The 19,405-nt window shown below is 36.4% G+C and overlaps 1 protein-coding gene across 2 annotated transcripts in view; it reads left to right on the top strand.

The window, feature by feature from the left end:
• Vav3 (vav guanine nucleotide exchange factor 3) overlaps positions 1–19,405 on the top strand; it is a 350,991-nt gene that overhangs the window by 324,608 nt on the left and 6,978 nt on the right. Inside the window, exons 25-26 of one of the 2 annotated variants that reach the window (XM_071618116.1) lie at positions 4,162–4,291; positions 17,263–17,315. In XM_071618116.1, the coding sequence (XP_071474217.1) occupies positions 4,162–4,291; positions 17,263–17,270 (138 nt within the window). In that variant the 3' untranslated portion in view covers positions 17,271–17,315. Of the gene's footprint in view, positions 1–4,161; positions 4,292–17,262; positions 17,316–19,405 lie in introns of those variants that run through there. The other variant, XM_027943138.2, reaches the window with a different exon arrangement.

Here is a 19,405-nt window from a genome sequence, read left to right as displayed (position 1 = left end):
CTGCAGGGCGAAAGATGACTTCCAGCCTTCCACACTGTGGAAGCAGCGAAAGGAACTCCCATCTGAGATGAACAAAGAGGATGAAAGGAATAGCCACTGGAAAGAGCCAGTCAATTTAGCTTTGCATCACAAACCTTGGTTCAGCTTGAGGAACTTCTTCAGTGATGAAGGTCAGATGTGAAAAGCCTGTAACCCCAAAGCCACCTGGATGGGGAGAGAGATCCCTGAGTTCTTATCTACATGTAAAGCTGTGATTATAGTAAAAACAATCATGACCTGACTTCAGATCATTGATACTAGTGAGCATTAAAGTTTTTGCCTCAGTGTTCTGGAAAAGGAATTAAGAATATTTGTCTTTGAGCTGAGATAAACTACTCTTATAAAACAAATCTCAGAAATGTCATTGTTAGAGACACATGCATGTATTTTTTCCCCCTTTATATCCGGGGATCTTTTGCAGAGAAGCACATTTCACAGTGGATTCAAGGGAGAGGGAAATTAAACAAAGCTACAAGTGAGGCTAAAAACTAGCAAGAAGATGTAATTGTGAAAAGTTAAGAAAGGCTAAGGAGCTGAAAAGTTTAAGTATCAAAAAAGTCCTTTGGCAGGTATAACAAATAAGCATGAAAATTGCTGAAGAGGCACCTGAACTAGATTGCAGATCTCCCTTTCTTTCTGTTTCTGTTCATTCATTGAGCAAATTTATACTGAGCCTTTTCTGTGTGAAATCACTGTGGTTTTGGAGAATTAAAAATGACTTATCTCATCTAAAAAAAGCTTACAGATTAGTAAATACATTTGTACCCAGAACCTCACAATAGTACTATCCTTTGGACCTATGCTGGGAAATTGGGGATACTGGGTCAGAACGGGTGGCTCAATCCCTCTGGAAGAAGAGGTTAAGAGGTATGGGGGCTTCTTAAAAATCACAATCATCTCACCTCTGAGAGATCCCTCTAATCACGTTCATTCCAAATAATGCACTTTGCATTACAGGTTAAGAAGTGGTCTGAAGCTTTGAGTTGTTTCTTAAGAATAGTTCAGTGTTCCATTGTCATGGTGTTACAGTTAAGTTCTACCTATGAATCACAACAGGGCCTGGAAGTAATTTTTATTTGGAAACACAAAGCAGACTCTGGAGCTTATTTTAAATCAGCCAGTTCCTCAAAAAGAAGGCTGGCCTTAGGTGGTTGGGACCAAACCTTTTTCCCTTGGGTTTCAATAGCTTGGTTAATCAAAATCTTTGTGTTTCTTAGTCATTAAATTCAAATCCTAAATGAATTTCTGTATCCAGATTACAAGGCATTAATTTTGTTCTAATTTTCATGTATGCCAGACCATCCATGTCCAAATGCTGTTTATAAACCATCTCCATTGCCTGTTTCCTTGGTAATTGCAATGACTGGCTCTTATTATTTTTTCAGAGAGACTTGAATTGTTGACACTGCTGTGTCAGTGTGAGATAAGGGAAGCTTAGCGATTTCTTTTGTTTAGAGTTGCCTTATTTACTTGTTGTACCTGAAGGTCAATGACTGCAAAAGCAGGGGTGGATTAGACTAAAATACAGAAAGCATAAAGGCATAGATTGGAAAAGATCCATGGTGGCACTACTTAATTCTGCTCAGAGACATGTAGGAAGATTTACCCTCATAAGACTGTGAAAATGGAACGAAAATATCTTCTATGCTTAACGAAGTGTTAAAGAGTGTCTTGAAGCTTACTAAGCTGCATGACCCCAAGCCTTAGAAAAGTCATTTTTTTCTTCTGTAAAGTTTGGAGGGAGGGAGGAGTATTAAATGATTACCAAATCCCTTTTTCAGTATAATAATTCTATAGTTCCTAGCCAACTTTTTATGAACATTAGTTAATAGTAATTCATAACAAAATACATAGAATTCATATCACTGTCAATGAGATCAAATGGTAGTTCAAAGCTATTGTCTTATTATTCTTTTCAGGTTTATTTTCATAATGCCAATATTTGACTCAATCTAAAGACTAAGAGAGCACCTCTCTGGTATCATTTGCATAAGCAACATAATATATAGAAGTACTATTCTTCGAGAGATCTTTTTTAAAAGACAAATTATTCTTTGTCTTTAAAAAAATTTATAGAAATATTCATCACTAAGTTGAATTTAATTCCTGATTCAGCCTTAGCAAACTGCATTAAAAATCACCACAATACAAATGCCATATTCTGATGGTTGGAAGTATTTTGAAGATACAGACTAGTCTCTGTTGCTTTGTTTCTTTTTCTCTATCTTTAAAGATTGGTCAGATTCCACATTTCTTTTTTTCATCAAGCACACTCATTATCTGGGCCAAAGAAAGGAAGAAGGTTAAAGAAGTTAAGAAAGTTATCATGTGCATTAGACCCTAGCATCTGAGAAAGCAAAGTTTGTGGCACATTATGGACTCTTAACAAATACCACTTCCCTTTGCTTCCCCACTTTTTGATTTTTATATTTACATTTGCCGTGTACTATTTGCTAATAATGTGATGTAGTTAAAAGCTCAAACTTTGGAGACAGACACCAGTTTTGTGACCTTACACAAATCAGTTAGCCTCTCTGAAATATGAGCCTCAGTGGGGATGAGGCCCACCTCATAAGGTTCTTGAGTGAAGATTACAAGGGAGCCTGTGAGGGCCTGGCTCATGGGATAGTGGCAGCTGTTATAATTATCCACACGTATCAGGCACTGTATGTATTTTTCCTTATAGCCTGTGAAATGGTTTGTTATCTCCATTTTATAGGAATAAGGATTGAAAAAAGTCTCCATTTACTTTATCCAGTGCTTTTTCTTTATGAAGGTGTTTGTTTGTTTGTTTGTTTTTTACTTTATCACCTTGGTGTGTCTCTCAGCCTGGCTCTTCCATTTATGTCTGTTGAAATTTTACTTGGTCTTCAGTTTAATCTAAGGTGTCTCCATCCTGAAGCCTTCTCTCATCCTCCCCATTGGACACACCACAGGAAGTTCTCTCTGTGCCTTTGAGTTCCCACAATCCTTCCATTTTCCCTCTAGGAAGAGACTCCTAGAGAGGGGAGCCTTGTCTTTATAATCTCTGTGACCCCTGATACTCCCAGCACAGAGAAGCCCACAACATACCTGAGTTTAGTCATAAATAATAAATCACTGGTGATTCTCTCCTTCTTCTTTTGGGTGTTTTTTGGCCTAATTGATTTGTTTTAGGAACTTTGAACATAACTGCTGAATGGAATTATTGAGTCAATCAACAGTGTGATTTTTTTAGAAGAAATGAGATTCTTTTCCACTAATTTTTAAAGGTGCTATAATACAAGCACCAAATAATTAGGTTAAGAGTGAATTTGCTTTTATTTTCATTTTATATATTTGTAAAAAGCTTTATAATACTCATCTAATGATAAGGTACATTTCCCATTATGAATTCAATTTTGGTTTATATTAGAGGGATTAAGATTTGTGCAGAATTTATGAAACCAACATGTAAAAAGAAATTTCCTGAAGTTTTAGTCTGAAAAATGGTGGGTGATTATGACATTGGAATTAGATATATTTAAGGCAAATTATTCATAAATGAAAATTGGACAAACTATATTATTCACCCCTGTGAGTATACTAGGTGATATATAGAGCTAAGATGGGTACCAACACTTTGTTATAAACCAGAAACACTGTCGAGTAGCATTTTTGCATCATCAACTTTTGTTTACCATGGAAAAATACATTTAGTGTCAAGTGTGTTTTTTGCCATGTTGAAAGAAAACGCAGGAAACTAGAAAATGCTATATATTAAGCAAGCAGCTGTTCCTTTTATTTTTATTTAGAAAGGCAAGTATTTCATGAATAAGAACAATAATTACTACTCTGAAATGGAGGTTTGGTATGGTTTCTTTTCATTTACCACATCTGACTGAAGATTTACAAGATATTCTATATCCATGAAGAACAATAGAGGCTAAGTCTTATGATAAGTGTCCTGAGTAACAAGGACAACTCCCAGGTAGGTTTGTGTACATCCAGACAGTGGCAAAAGATCATCATTCACTCACTTGTCCATATATATGGAGAACTTAGCATTAAATTGATCATCCTTATATAATTATGTGTTCAGGAGTTTGTGTGTTTGAGAACAAATGCATCTTTATAAAAAATAAATCTTTGATTTGTTTCCAGGAACTTGTGGAGTACTACAAGCATCATTCTCTTAAAGAAGGGTTCAGAACCTTAGATACGACTCTACAGTTTCCATACAAGGAGCCAGAACATTCAGCTGGACAGAGGGGTAATAGAGCAGGCAACAGCTGTGAGTATTATAATTGAGAATACGATTTGCTGTCACTTAAGGGTTGGAGGCAAAATAGCATTAAATATCTTCATTCCAAACTTTGAAATATAACCAATTAATATGCTAATGCAACGAGCAAGGACTTTTTTCTGGAGCTAAGCAGAATCAGAGGGACCAACAGGTTTATGTACATGTCTAGTTTTAGGTCCTTGTGCCAAATTCAAAATTATGTTTGCATTAAAATAGCCAAAATGTAAGGGTATGTTAATGTGTAAAGTTTTATGCTATTCTCTTTTATATTAGCCAGACTTTTTAATTTACACTTAATGTTGGTGGCCATACTGGTGTTTGAGGAATAGTATTTAATAAAACTGGTTTACAGTTCTCCCCATCAGCCTAGTATCTACTGTGTGCTTATGGTCCCATTTCAAAGACTACCTTCAGGATTTGAAATGGCTAGTATATTTTGTTGGCTGGCAGTATTTCTAAAACTGCATTTCAGCTACTACTTTCAGAATGAGCATCTGCCACAACTAACTACAAAAGATTAGCATGTAAACAGAAACCTGTCATGTTTTAAACGTGAGACCCTGACAAAACTTTTTCCCCCTCACTGTTTAATGTGACATAATCTTCCTGGAGATAAATATGGCATGTAAAGAGAACTTTGTGATGAAAAATGTGGAGAAGAAAGTGTGCTTTCCGGCCCTTATTTTGATATGTTTTTTTTTTTTTTTTTAAATAAATCTGTTTTAAGGGAAAAATGAAAACAATTTTATTACTCTTAGAATCTTTAGCCTAAGCAAAACTGGAAGTTCTAGGGGTACTTGAAAACAGAATTTGCAGCTGTTTAATGTAATTTTAACTTTATTTTTTCCCCTAAAAGCAGACACTAAAAGGGAAACAGGTATACTCAGGGTTCCAACAATGTCAGTAAAATTTCATACACTTCAATATAAGTAAATATGCAAGTAATTTGTCACATCAGCTGACAGGCTTTTTCTTATTTGAATAGCTCAATAGCTGTTTTCCCTGCAGTGATCAGCAACACATGCCCAACACTAAACAGTGAAAGTAGTAAGAACACACTTTATATTGAAACTTTAAATACCTTTAAAATTTTATCTATTTTTTAGCCCAATATGACTCAACTTATCTTAGATCATCATACAGTCTATAACTTTTACTCATTGAAAAATGGAAGTTTCCCCTAAAGAAAACAGCTTTTCTACAAATTGCCTTGAAGTCTGTCAAGGTTCTGACTTCTCCCTGCTGCATAAAAGAGAATTTTCCATGTTTTTTTTTTTTTTTTTCCCTTTGCCTTTCTAGCAGCAGACATAATACAACTCACAGAGGAGGTCAGTTTCACCCAGTCCTGTCTGAGTTATTCACTCAGTTCTAGAGCCACAGGGGTGAGAGGTGGGCAACCAGGGAGGACTTATTAGTCTTAGGAAGGCTGTTAACCTGTGTCTGTCTGGTCCACTGCAGGCCCTTTGTCAGAGCTTGGCACATGCTTAGGATCAGAGAACGTTGTCCAGCAATGATGTTGCCTAACTTCATAATTTTGTCTTTAGTGTTTAATGGGAGTATTTAGTACTCAAACTTGTTTAGCATCCAGGAAAGGAATTACAGACTGTATTGTTCTTTTTTATTTTTAACCATAGCCAAAAGAATAAATTTGAATATCCATACTAGCTTACAGAGCCATTTTCCAAAAATGAGTATGAGTTCAAACACCTGTACCCTATCTTTTCAGCAACTTAAACCACTAAAACACTTTTTTGATTAAGAAAGGAAGGCAAGCCACTCATTTAAAATTTAATGTAAGTTAAATATAAAACTATTGATGAATAAAACCAAATATAATCCAAAAGGTCTTTAGAGAGACTGACAAATAAAATACCTTACACAGACAAGGCATTGTTCTGGTCCTGGGACATAGCAGTTAAAAAGTAGAAGTCCTTGCCTTTATGGGGCTTAGCTTTTGATGGGGAAACTCAGGAAAGTCTGGGTTAGGGGAATTAGATTTTTTTCTTTTTATCATAAGAAGTAATTCATTTCAGGTGTGGTGGTACATGCCTATAATCCTAGCAGCTCGGGAGGCTGAGGCAGGATCACAAGTTCAAAGCCAGCTTCAGCAACTTAGTGAGGCCCTCAGAAACTCAGCAAGACCCTGTCTCAGAATAAACATTTAAAAAAGGGTTGGGGATGTGGCTTAGTAGTTAAGTGCCCCTGAGTTCAATCCCTGGTAATATTAAAAAAAAAAAGTGGAGTGATTCAAGAAGATATCACTCCTTCACTACTCCTGAAAGAAATGAAGGCATAAACTAGTCAACAACAATAATGCATAGTTAACTCTCCAAGATTATTCATTCATGAACATAAAACAAAATTATAATTTTGGATTAAACTCATGATACTATCCCAATTTTTTATTTATTTTATAATCACTCTATGTTAAATGGGAAGATCACTAAGATGATCCTGAGGATTCAATGAGGTATTTCATGTGGAGCATTTAGCATAGTGCCCATACATGGTATAAACCCCATAGAAGTTATCACTGACTCTACCACCTACTTCTGCCACTACTGTTACTCAACCTTCTGATGCATTATGTGCTTCTGTGCATTTCTAAGGCTTGCATAAATTTACAAATTGTAATTCTTGGAACAATTTACTTCTTTACTTTTACGATTTTAAACAATATGCCTTACTCACTTTATACCAAGTCTTGATTCAGGGTTAACCTTTAATGCAAACACTACTTATGTTTTCATGCTTGTTGTGCCAGGAGGTGGCAAGGAGAAAATGTTACAATTTCTGTATAGAAAGACTATGCAGGCTATCTTTATAGTGTTTACCTATTATTTTATCTTTAAGTCATATAATCATCTTGGAAAAGAAGTCTCAGGGCAATATAGAGTCTATTTACTTCTGAGTTGGTCAAGATTAGCATTTTTTGAAACAATTTTTGATGTAAAATTAGATATTTTGATGGAACTACCTTATACACATGAAAAATAACATGTAAATAGATATTGATTAGAATTAAACAAGCATCTAGGGTACTGACAAGGAGTATAGCATTTCTAGGTTAGCAGCCTATTATAGGCTGACTGTATCCCAGGATGATAGGATGTTTTTCTTGACCTTTGGAATGACTTAAGAGTATTTCCAAAAGTGAAGAAGAAAACAAAGATGGAACCCAGTGACCTTCTGTACTTCCCTAGATTCTATAGTGGCTCCACAGAAGATATTCTATGAATTTTTGGAAGAAGTTTGTTATTTTCGAAAAGGGTCCTAGCAAATCTGCTTAGATTGCTTTAGGTGAATGTATAGGGCTTATATATTCAAAGGACAATATATTGACATTTGCCTTTCTTGCTCTACAGTGAACACTTAATTATTTTCAGGTCTGCTTTTAAGTATCTACCTGCCTGATCTTAGGCAAGTCAGTTAGCCAGTTGGGCCTTAGGTTTCCTATCCAATAAATGAGGAATGAAATTAGAGATTTTATTATGTTCTTTGACAAATTTACTTCTAAATGGTTCCTTTCTTCATATGCACAAGAAAAGAAGATAACGTATAATATTAATAGACCATTAGAGAAGGAAAAGTTGCACACTTAGCTATTTTGTGACCCAGAAGCACATCTTAACTATTTCCCCAAGTTTATATTTATGCAAAAGTAATTGGTTCTCAGAGCAGACTTATATAATTTAAAAATTGCTATCATTATATTTATAAATATCAAAATACCTTTAATAAAAACTTACTAATTATAAAAGGAAAAATACTAACACCTTAACCAGGTGATCAAAATTGACATCGACCGTAATAGGACAAATAAATTTCATATACTTCTTAAAAGAACACCATCTTTTGGGTGGTATTCCTGCTTCCCAAATGCATAATTTGTATCTAATCATGAGGAAGTGGCCAAATGGAAATTGAATGACATTTACAAATAACTGTATTCTTCAAAAATGTCAAGGTCATTAAAGGCAAAGAATGACAAACTATTTCACATTAAAGAGATATAACAACTTACATGTAACATGTAATATCTGGATTGAATTATGGTGGAAAAAATTATAACACACATTTATAAGCATACTTATATTTGCACACACATATATAACTATAAAGGACAGGAGTGAGACAATGAGCAGAATTTATGTAAATTCTGTGAAGTAACTACTTTATCAGTGCAATTTTCTTCTTTTGATAATTGGACTGTGGTTATATAAGAGAAGAGAATGTCTTTGTTTTTAAGAAACACTTTGAAGTATTTAGCAGTAAATGGAATTATGTCTGCAATTTATGCTCAAATGGGTCAGAAAAAAACAGATTGATAAAGCAAACATTATAAGATGTTAACATTTGGAGAGTATGCATGAAATTTACAGAAACTCTATTGGCTATATTCTTCCTCCTTTATGTCTGAATTATTTCAGAATGAAAAAGGTTTATATGTGGAGATGATCCTATCTGCTGGCTGTATCTTAAAAATTGGAAGAAAGTGGAAGTGTCCTCCTTTTCACTGGCTCCAGGTGCAGGGGAATTTTGTCACTGATTTAGGAACATGTAGAATAACAGCATGTGCTGAGTGGATCCTATTTCAAGGCTTCTGTCCCTCACCATGACCTTATTGCACTTGCTTATGCGTTCACTCATTCCTTTATCCAACAAATAGAATTTAACATTTACCATGTGCCAGGCTCTATGATGGATGCTGGAATTATAATAGTGAATGAGATAGACAATCTGGGGAATAGCAACAGACATAAAACAGAAGACTTATATATAACCTCAGATTTTGATAAGCCTAGTAGAGATGAAGCACAAGTCAGAGTATGACAGAAGAGCCCATTTAACCTGAGGGGTCAGAGAAAGACTTTGAAGAATGTCATTCAGGCTAAACATAATGATCTAGAAGGGTGTCAGGGTGCAGGGATGGGCAATAGGGGAAACTTCACAGTGAAGTAGCCTGTGCAAGGGTTCTAAAGCAGGGAAATATATATATATATATATATATATATATATGGAATTTGAGAAGGAGTCAATGTTTGGGGAACATCATGAATGGATTCTGATATTTCTGGTGGGAATTTTCTCAAGTTTTATAAGCAGCAAGTAACAAGAACTGAGATAGATTGTTTTAAAAGATCTTTGGTTTCTCCAAGGAGTGGATAAGAGGGAAAGGCATGAGGAGAAAGGGAATGAATTAGCAGCTTACTGAAGAAATCTGTGAGAAGTTTGCAGGTAGTTTGGACAAGAATTGAGAGTGACAGTGGAGGAGAACAGTGGGCAGACTTTCTAGAAGTTGAATTGATTGGATAAAGGAGTTGAAGTAGAATAATTTTTTTTTTAATTTTTATGTGATGCTGAGAATAGAATCCAGTGCCTCACATGTTCAAGGCAAGCACTCTGCCACTGATCCACAGTCCCAGCTCCTCTCAACTGTACTTTGCACAGTGCCTTGAATATTATAGGTGCCCAGAAGGTGCTAAGTAAGTGAGGTCAGAACCTAAGGACAGAACCTAAGGCAAGCATTGGAGTGCTAAGTGCAGTTAAAATACAGTAAGATGAGTGGATTTGAAAACAAATGGAGATCAGCATGTTCCTTTTGGTGTGATACCAAACATTATAGCACTTCTTCAAAAATCAACAAAGGTTTCCTTGAGATCATACAAATAAATGACTTTGCAAAAAGACAGAGCCAGAGCCTGGCCTGCCTTTTCCTGAGTGTCTCTCTTCTTCTACTTATCAGCTATTAGTCTGTTAGCCGTGGACAAAAGGCTTATGCTTCATTTTTTATCATTGTTTTTAATAGAAACTTGGGCTTGGAGAATTTGTGTCATTCATATTTATTTTATCTAAATACAACAATATTAAAATACAATATCCAGAATATAATATTCTTATTCCTGATAATTCCTGACACATCCTAATAGTTCCTTAACCACTCTGTATTATTATGTATTGCTATTTATTATTTCTTTCATTCAAGCTCCTAAAATATACACTTAATTTGGTTTTAGCTTTTAGTTACTTTAATTAAACATTTTGATGTTAATGTATCCTTATTTTTTAATCTTGTTGTCTTAGCCTCAGTCTTAGGTCATTTTTTCCTTGGTCATTTGATTTTGATTTGATCTGATTTTATTCTGGTAACTTAAATGTTAGTTTTAAACTTATTGTATTAGTTTCCTAGGATCACCATAGAAACTATCACAGAGTGCTTTATAAAAAAGAAACTTTTTGTCTCACAGTTCTGGAGGCCAGAAGTTCAAAATCAAAGTGTGGGCAGGCCTTCCTTCTGAAGGCCACAAGGGAGAATCCACACCATGTCTCTTCCCTACCCTCTGGGGAGCTGCCGGCAATCCTAGGTATTGGGTATATAGACACATGAGTCTCTGCCTGGTCTTTACCTGAACTTTCTATATCTTCCCTTCTCTTAGAAAGGTACTTGGCATTACATAGGGCCTCCTGTAAGCAGGATGATTTGATCTTGTGATCTTTAAATTCAACCTAGACCCTTTTCTCAAATAAGGCCATATGCACAGACTCTGAATAGAAATATCTTTATGAGGTGGGGGTGCTGTCACACACAACACAGTCTCATAGTGTTGTGTTTTAGCTTCTCTAAAAGTTTCCACCCCCATTTTAATTTTTCTCTTTTTAATGAAATTATGAGAGGATTTGGCATTGTTTGGGCAACTCTCGATGGGAGTCACAAGAGCAATAGTGCCTTAAATACATGAGGTATTTTTAGTGGGTCACTTCTTTCCCCACAGTGAAATACGTTGTCTTCTAGGGAAGAAGCACTTGGAGCCGGTTCAGGTTTCCAAGCAATGCCTACAAAGCCATTTGTCTGAAACACTGCCTTATACATATGATAAATAATAAGAGAACCTAATGGTCTCATCTGGTGGCGCAGTCTGATAATTAGCAGGACATAATATTTTTCAAACCTCTGTTCCATACATTAGTATGGAGTATTCCATGAGCTTCCATTTCCTCAAGAATCACCATGAAAAAGGTCTCCTTTGTCAAACAAATATACAAAAATTGTTGTTTGTCTGATATTTTCCTTCTGGGAAAGTGACATTTTCCCTTGTTTATTTGATCATACAACATTGCCTCATAGTAATATGCTCATGGTATACACCTGAAGAGTCAGTAGGTGTGGAGTACTCAGAACAGCATCTGGCATGCAGAAAGAGTTATATGCCTGGATTCCTGCAATTACTATCATGGCTCCTGCCACCTCTTCCACATACCCCCAACTGTGGCCCTGAGTGAGACATTATATTAGTCTCATCTGACAATTTCTACAGTATTTATGAAGTCATCCTGCTTTCCCTTGGTGCTTGGGTTTCCATTCCTGTTGCTTGGGCTTCGACTCTTCTCTTCTGATGTGCACAGTCATCTAGAGGCTAAGTTAATTACAACATTTTTGTTATTTTTATGTTCTTTCCCCTCAATGTGCTTGTAATGGCCACAAAACTTTCAGTACTTGGACAGCTGATCAACTAAAGCTGTACATCTTCATTATTAGATCATGCTGGACAACCCTGCCCCCGCCCCCCGCGTGCCCTGCTTTTATTTACTTACCTTGAGAGTTTTACTGGCTATTATAAAGCATTTTTATCCTGAGCCTCATGGCTTTAAAAATCAGTAACCAGTATTGCAGGATCCCTTCAGAATATGACTTACCAATATGAATTCTACAGATTTAGATAACCTCATCCAGAACCATTTTTTAAATATTTCATAGCTCAAGAAGTAGTATTTGTGTTCTTAGCATTTCTTATCTTTCATACTGTCCATTCTCAGAAACCTTATATTCTTCCTTAAAAACTGGTCTCAGTGTAGTTAGTGTGTGTGTAATGTTCCCCAATTGACTACAATGCCCTCTTATGACAGTCCCGAGACTAGGACTTGCTTTTTTCCCCACTCTACATCAAAAAGAATTCTCAGTTTTCTTCTTAAAAAATGTGACCAGGCTCTAAGCTTTGAAGGTCCATGCTGAGACCTCTTTTTTCCTGATATGTATCACTGATATGCTAATTCCCTTCTGAATTCCCAATCTGCTTTAGGAAGCAAGTCTGCAGCTCTCCTCTGTTCCTCTTGGTGTTGAGAAGCTGAGTACAGACCCAGCTGTGGCTTCCTTTTATCCATTCACCCCTTCAACCATTGTTTTGTCCATTGAGCTACTTGTGCACACACACTGTAGCACATACACCCCTGACATGAAGCATAGCACAGCCTGATGCCTCAACAGGAAGTGGAAATGCTGAGGCTTCTGCTGTTACCTCCACACCTTACTCTTTCCAGCCTTCTTAGCCCTGGTGGAGGCTTTTGCAAACACATGCCTTTTACAACCTTTTTAAAAGGTCATCCTCACTCTTTGCTTGAACACTCAGGTGACCTCATGTCTGTCACCACTCAAAAAGTGTTCAGTTGGGCTGAGGTGTGGCTCAGTGGTAGAGCACTCGCCTAGCACATGTGAGGCTCTGGGTTCGATCCTCAGCACCACATAAAAAAATAAATAAAGATATTGTGTCCAACTACAACTAAAAAAAAAAAGAAAGAAAGAAAAAGAAAATAACGAAACCTATCTTTCAAAAAAAAAGTGCGTTCAGTTATTTTTTGAACATGATTTTTTTTTTTTTGTCCTATATTGGTCCTGAAATTTGGCTTACTGTGGCTACTTAACCATAGTTCAAAATGAATACACTACATTCTCACCCTACCCAGATAACCTCAAAATATACTATGAAATAAAATATATTAAAAAGAAATTTGCTTTTCTGCGCCATGGTGAACTGTCATCAGATATGCTCTTTTCCACACTATTTGTTTCTTCCTTTCCCTCCCTTCCCTTCCCCTCCCTTATCCTCTCCTTTCCTTCCTATTATTTAATCCCTTATCATATAAATGATTGTCAAATCTCTCACCATCCTGGCCACACTTCTGTGGATACACTCCAATTTGTTAGAACTGAGCCCCAAAATTTCAATGTTGCATGACTTGTTGGCTCAAACTTTTCCCTATTCAAAACTCAATCTTTCCCAGTTAATTTCCCCCTTTCCCTTATCTTTCTTCCTCAAAGGACACAGTTTCACACACTTGAATTAACCAAACAATTTCCTCATCTCTTTAGTTATTACATGCTCACAAATAACTCCCTCCAGAGATCCCTACATTCACCATTCAACAGATGTTTATCAAGAGCCTACATCAGACTAAGTACTATTCAAATTGCTAAGGATACATGGCAGTAAATGGAGCACACTTAATTCCCCTGCCTTAGCTAGGTGAGGTAGTTCACACCTGTAATTCCAGTGATTTGGGAGGCTGAGGCAGAAGGGATGCAAGTTCAAGGCCAGCCTCAGCAACTTAGTGAGATCCTTTTCTCAAAAAATAAAAAAGGACTCTGGATGTAGCCCAGTGTTCCTGGGTTCAATTCCAAGTACCCCCACCCCCAAAAAAAGATAGAAAAAATATCTTCAAAAAATATTCCTTGTCCTTGTGGAACCTATGTTTTAGTGGGAAAGGCAGATAATAAATTAAAAAATAATTATATAGTGTTAGAAATTGAGAAATGATCTGGAAAACTTACAAGACAATGCCGCTCAGGTATGAGAGAGATGGTTGTACCTTAGTGTTGTGCCTGGTCTCGTTGAGTAATTTAAGTGATAAGTGAAGCTGGAGGCTCATTTTCCTTCTTTTTGACTGTGTAGCAGAGAGCTGGTTCAGCAGTTCTCCAGTCACCTGTTGAATAGGCTGATACCAGCTACCAGCTCCAGTGAGTGCCCCTTTCTAACCTGCCGCCTTGTATGACCAGGGAGCTTCTGTTGTTACAAGCTCACATACATTCCTCATTCCCTACCAGTATATAGAGCCAGCTGCTGAGACTTGAACTGCTATGCGTGCACACCATTCGTGTCCAATCTAAAAAGTAGGACAGTGAGAGTCTCTGGGGTTGTGTGCACTCTCTGACTCCTCTGCTTGCATGTCATCCACCTTGTAAAACCCTGTTTTCTGCCTGCATCACAGGGCACAAGTGATATGTGTCCATGACTTTTACAGAATGTCAGGGCAGGCCCCATCATGAAGGTTGCTTGGACCAATATATAGCCATTTAGGTGATAGCTTTTGAAGGTGACTCAACTGGATGTCATGACACATCAGATGGGAGGTATCATAGTAAAAAAAGACCCAAGGATGACTCTCAAGTTTTAGGCAGGAAGATTGAAGGGTTTTGTTATATTTTTAGGGCTACAGCAGATTCTGGTGTCTAGTCACAGCATTCTTGATACAAAATGAATTATTTTCATATCTCTAATGTCTGTATGTGTTTGACTCCCCACTAATTTGTAAGCTCCTCTGAAGTCAGAGGTCCTCCTTATTTGTTATATCTCCTTTACTAACTTAGCACAATCCTGCTCCCTTAGTAATTTAATAAATGGTAGTTTTTATTTTTAAAGAATATGGATTTAGAATCAGTTTCACATCTTGACAAACTATATGCCTACAAACAATCTGAAATCCCAAAGTGATGTCAAATGATGTAATTTTCCAAAACAATAGGAAAGACTGTACTTATTTTATTTTCCTAATAGCTTTATATGTTTGTACTGTGTAGCGTTGAATACCAAGTACTGTTTATTTTTTCCTAGTATCCTACACATCACTTTTACTTGCTATGTTTAATTTTGCATTAATAGACATTTTTTTCCATTTACCAGATGTCAGCCCTCTATTAAGTGAAACCAAACTGAATTATTCCTATTTTTAGTGATAACATATAAAATATACAATAAACACTAAACAAGGGAGTCTTAGTTTGTTTTATTTGGGAGAGTTAAAGGAGCAGATATTTGATACTATGTCTGTGAATGTTGCTGGGAATTTAAAAAGAAGACATGCCTGAGCTCTAAATAAAATCAGGGTAAGGATCACAATTTTAAATTAAACATTCATTAAATTCTCAGCATGTTTTCTGCTGTTAGGCCATCTGTAGACAGTCTTGGCAAAAAGAACCTCCTGGCCTGTTCATCAAAGCATCTCACACAGGAGCACAGGTCTTCAGGAAGAAAGCTAGACACTGCAGGGCAGCCAATGCAGGAGGTCACCGTGCTGATAATACCACTGGTCCAGTTGCCTGATAGCCTTGCTAACTGCTTTTTGTTACCTAAATGAGTGTGAACGCGTATGCTTGCTACATCTAAAAACTGAATATTGGATCATGTCTAAACTAACAGCAAATAATTAGTGAATGCTTAAACTGAAGTTCTCTGATACACATAATGGATAATTGTTATTTCAAAAATACTTTAACATTTGATAACCAATATCTTAGGGAAGAATGTTGATCGACCATGTATTAGACAAAGGGGAACGAAGAAGACAGTGGAATGAATCTGACATAGATTTCCCATGGAGGCGTATGGATACGCCACAGTGAATCTCAACATCGTGTACATCCACAAGACTAGGATCCTAATCGGAATAAGATGTATTCCATGCTTGTATAAATATATCAAAATAGATTCCACTGTCATGTAAAACTAAAAAGAACAAATAAAAATTTTAAATATTAAAATTTTTTAAAATAGGTCAGATCTGGAAAAAAAAAGAGTGTTGTTTGAGCCCAGCCTCTTCTCTGTACAAATTTCAAATATTACTGAAAATTGAGCATATTTTCATTTGCTCGTGAACATTAGTACCTTATCAAGGCAGATCATAATACTTTAAAGCAATTCTTGGTTAGCCTTGACTATGGAAATACAGGCATGAGAGATCATCACTACTATATTTTTATTCTACTGCTAACCTATTCTTTTTTTCATTCACTTGACATACTTCTGTATTCTGTGACTTTTTCTTCTTGGTCAAATCTTAGAACTGAATAATATCCACTAATGGTTTGCCAATCAGTTATGGCTATGCTGATGACTTCTATTCTCTATTTATTTAACAGATAACTTCTATTCCCACTAGAGAATGTTAGTACTTTAGGTTTTGTTTGTTTAACTTGGAAAGTTGATAAATAATATTTGTGCTCTTAATATCTCCTAATTGAAACATTAAGCCACTAAATGATGAGCCACTCAATTGATAATAATACTCTCTTTGAACATTAGCCCAGTTGACAACCAGGTGTCACACATATGTGAAATCACCAGAGCCCTGCTTCCAGGGTCTCTCTGAGCTGGGTTCTTACCCCCTCTGTGCTAATATGAAAGTGTTTGAAGATGGAGGGAAATTAGACTCTTAACTGAAGCATGCAGTTTGCCAATGACTACTTCAATCAAAAAGGGCTTGATATTAATTTAATATTATCTACATGGGTATTGATACAGATAAGAGTTAGTGTCTCAAGAAGTTTCCAAAATAACATAGTGCACAAGCAGGGAGGTTACCTGTAATACTAGGCAGTGAATGAAGAATCCAGAAGATGACAACCACCTAAGTATTCCCACTTGAATGTCATTGTTCCTGGGCTCTTCCTAATTCTATTCCAAGACATGCACCTACCAATGATCCTTTTTATAAAAATATTTTTTAGTTGTAGATGGACAGAATACCTTTATTTTATTTATTTTTATGCGGTGCTGAGTACAGAAACCAGTGCCTCACACATACTAGCCAAGCATTCCACCACTAAGCTACAACTACAGTCCTATCCTACCAATAATTCTTGTGTTAGATGTGAACCTGGTGAAGTAGGAGGAGTTTGATGAAGGGACTGCACATCTGCATATCTGTGTAGAGACAGGTGGATATATTCTCAGTATAGATATAAATATATTTTACAAGTTAAAACATATTGCAGGTTAATGTTATCAAATGCTGTATTCTGATATTGTTTATGTCTAGATTTAAATCCATACTTTCCTAGGGAAACATGTTGTCTTTTATTCTTGTTTCAGTAGGTGCCAGATATTCAAATAATATTTTTCCATCTCTAGGGAATTAAGGACCCAAAGGCAGTGAAAATTGACGTATAGGAAGAGTGTCAACAGTAAGTCATGCTACACGTGTAGAAAAGTAGAAAGTATCTCTACCAATCCTTAAAATGTTTGGCTGACAGCTATACACTGGGTGGCAGGAGAAACTGATTAACCTTTTACTCCTAGGAAGATTCCTCAGGCATGTAGTGTGGTTAATGCTGTGAGACATACAGTATTTAATAGCTGTTCAGCATCTCTGAAAAAATTATAGTTATTGTAGGAATATCACTGATAGATTATGGCTCTCAGGAAGCCTGGGGAATAAAACCTGAATATATTTCACATACTTTCCTTTGTGTTTTGCCAGCCTTTGTTGGAAGTCTTATTGAGCAGTTAAGTGAGCAAAAGATGAGCTAAATGAACAGGAGGAGGAGACATAAGGAACTTGCAAAATTAAATACCCTGCTGAGATTCCTGTCCATTCTGCAACTTTGGTTGCTTAGCACCGGTCCCCATCCTGCGGGGGTTGTAGAAGCATATAAGAACTGACCCCTGCCTTCCACAACCAACGTCTAATTGGTGATACAAACTGGAGTACATGCAGTCATTAAATAATAGAACCCAGAAGTGCCATGGTGCAAATGCCTAACAGATATCTAGGAAAGGACAGAGAGGGGACATATATGGTCTCAATTGGTCAGAAAGGCTCAGGGAGGTACCAGAGCTGGGCTTTTGAGAAAGGGGGAAGTTAAGGTTAGCTAAGACCAGGGACAGGAGCCTATATTCCAAAATACGGAGAAATTCTGGGTTGGAAATATAGCTAAGGGCTTCAAGGGGGAGTAAGAAGCAGATCTAAGTGAAAGGAATTCATGTTTGAAAACTGTAGCAGATTTGTTTAGAAAGGCAGTAGGAGCCAGATTATGAATTGTTGTGGAATTCAGGTCAAGAGTTTAAATTTCATAATTTAGCAAATGGAATGAGAGAAGTTCCATTTTGGGTAAGTATCTGGGAGGCTGAATTTAGAACAGATGGAAAGAAAGTCAAAAACAAAAAGACCACTTGAGGGGCTTTTGTCTGAGGTTAGAATTAATGGGGGCACTGAGAATTAGTGAAGGATTAAAAGGTAGAAGGCACTTGACTTAGTCCACAGCAAGAGCATGACAGTATACTTCCTTTGTGCAAGGGTGGTTCAAAAGAGTGCAGGGGAGTCATTTAATGGAGTCATTGAAGGAGGGAAGAAAAAAAATGGGAGGTTGAGTTAGACTCCAAGGAAGAAGGTGATGAGTTTTGTTTCAGACATGTTGAATCCAGGAAAATGGCTCTACTTCATGCAATACCTTGAAAACATTGAAAGTCACAGACTGAAATTTAGAGGAGATTCAGAAGGCATATCCAAGAATCTGTTTCACTCATTGGGGGAAAAGAAATGTTTTAATGAAGCCCACAGAGGTGCAGAAGCTTAACCATGCAGGCTAACTACTATTTAGTTAAAATTATAATATTTTCGATCAGATTTAAGAATGTTTGAATTCTAGATACTTGACATGAATGCACATAATTATAAGAGTCTTAGAGACAAGGGTAGCACTCTAATATTATGTTATTGAAACAGATATTCAAGTCCTTCAGTGAAGCATTACCCATATTCAGGAAAGTTAGATAGTTTAAGATTATAGACAGGTTATCTATCTAATTTATCTACCTATTGTTGAGATTATTTAAATTACACCTAATTGTGCTTCTATTGATTTCTCTTTTTTCCCTTTTAGAGATAACTTATCTCTTCTTATATTTCAGACTGTAGTTTTAAATTACCTTCATTAGAAAATTTGGAGAAATATAGTCTTTTTTTATTTCTTTATGAATGAAGTAGTCCCAGAGAGGGAATCAAGGATGACACTTAGAGAACACTCCAAAGAGAAAGATTCTCATACCTTCAAGAGTAATGTGTTGAATGCAGGCCTCTGACTTATGTTCTCACAGACATGAGATAGGAATATTGACCCCAGATTTTCTGCCAATAATGGAGTAAGGTGTGTGCTATTTATTAGAAATGGCATCCTCTCTGTCTCTAGCAGTGGGTGTATCATAGTCTCAAGAAAGTGAAAAGATATCAGTTCTACTGCATAGCCATCATTGGGCATTTTATAAAATTACTTGT

The sequence above is a fragment of the Marmota flaviventris genome, chromosome 10, assembly GCF_047511675.1.
Source record: "Marmota flaviventris isolate mMarFla1 chromosome 10, mMarFla1.hap1, whole genome shotgun sequence".
Classification (NCBI taxonomy): domain Eukaryota; kingdom Metazoa; phylum Chordata; class Mammalia; order Rodentia; family Sciuridae; genus Marmota; species Marmota flaviventris.
The sequence above is the reverse complement of the archived record's forward strand: the minus strand, read 5'-3'. Positions and strand labels throughout refer to the sequence as shown.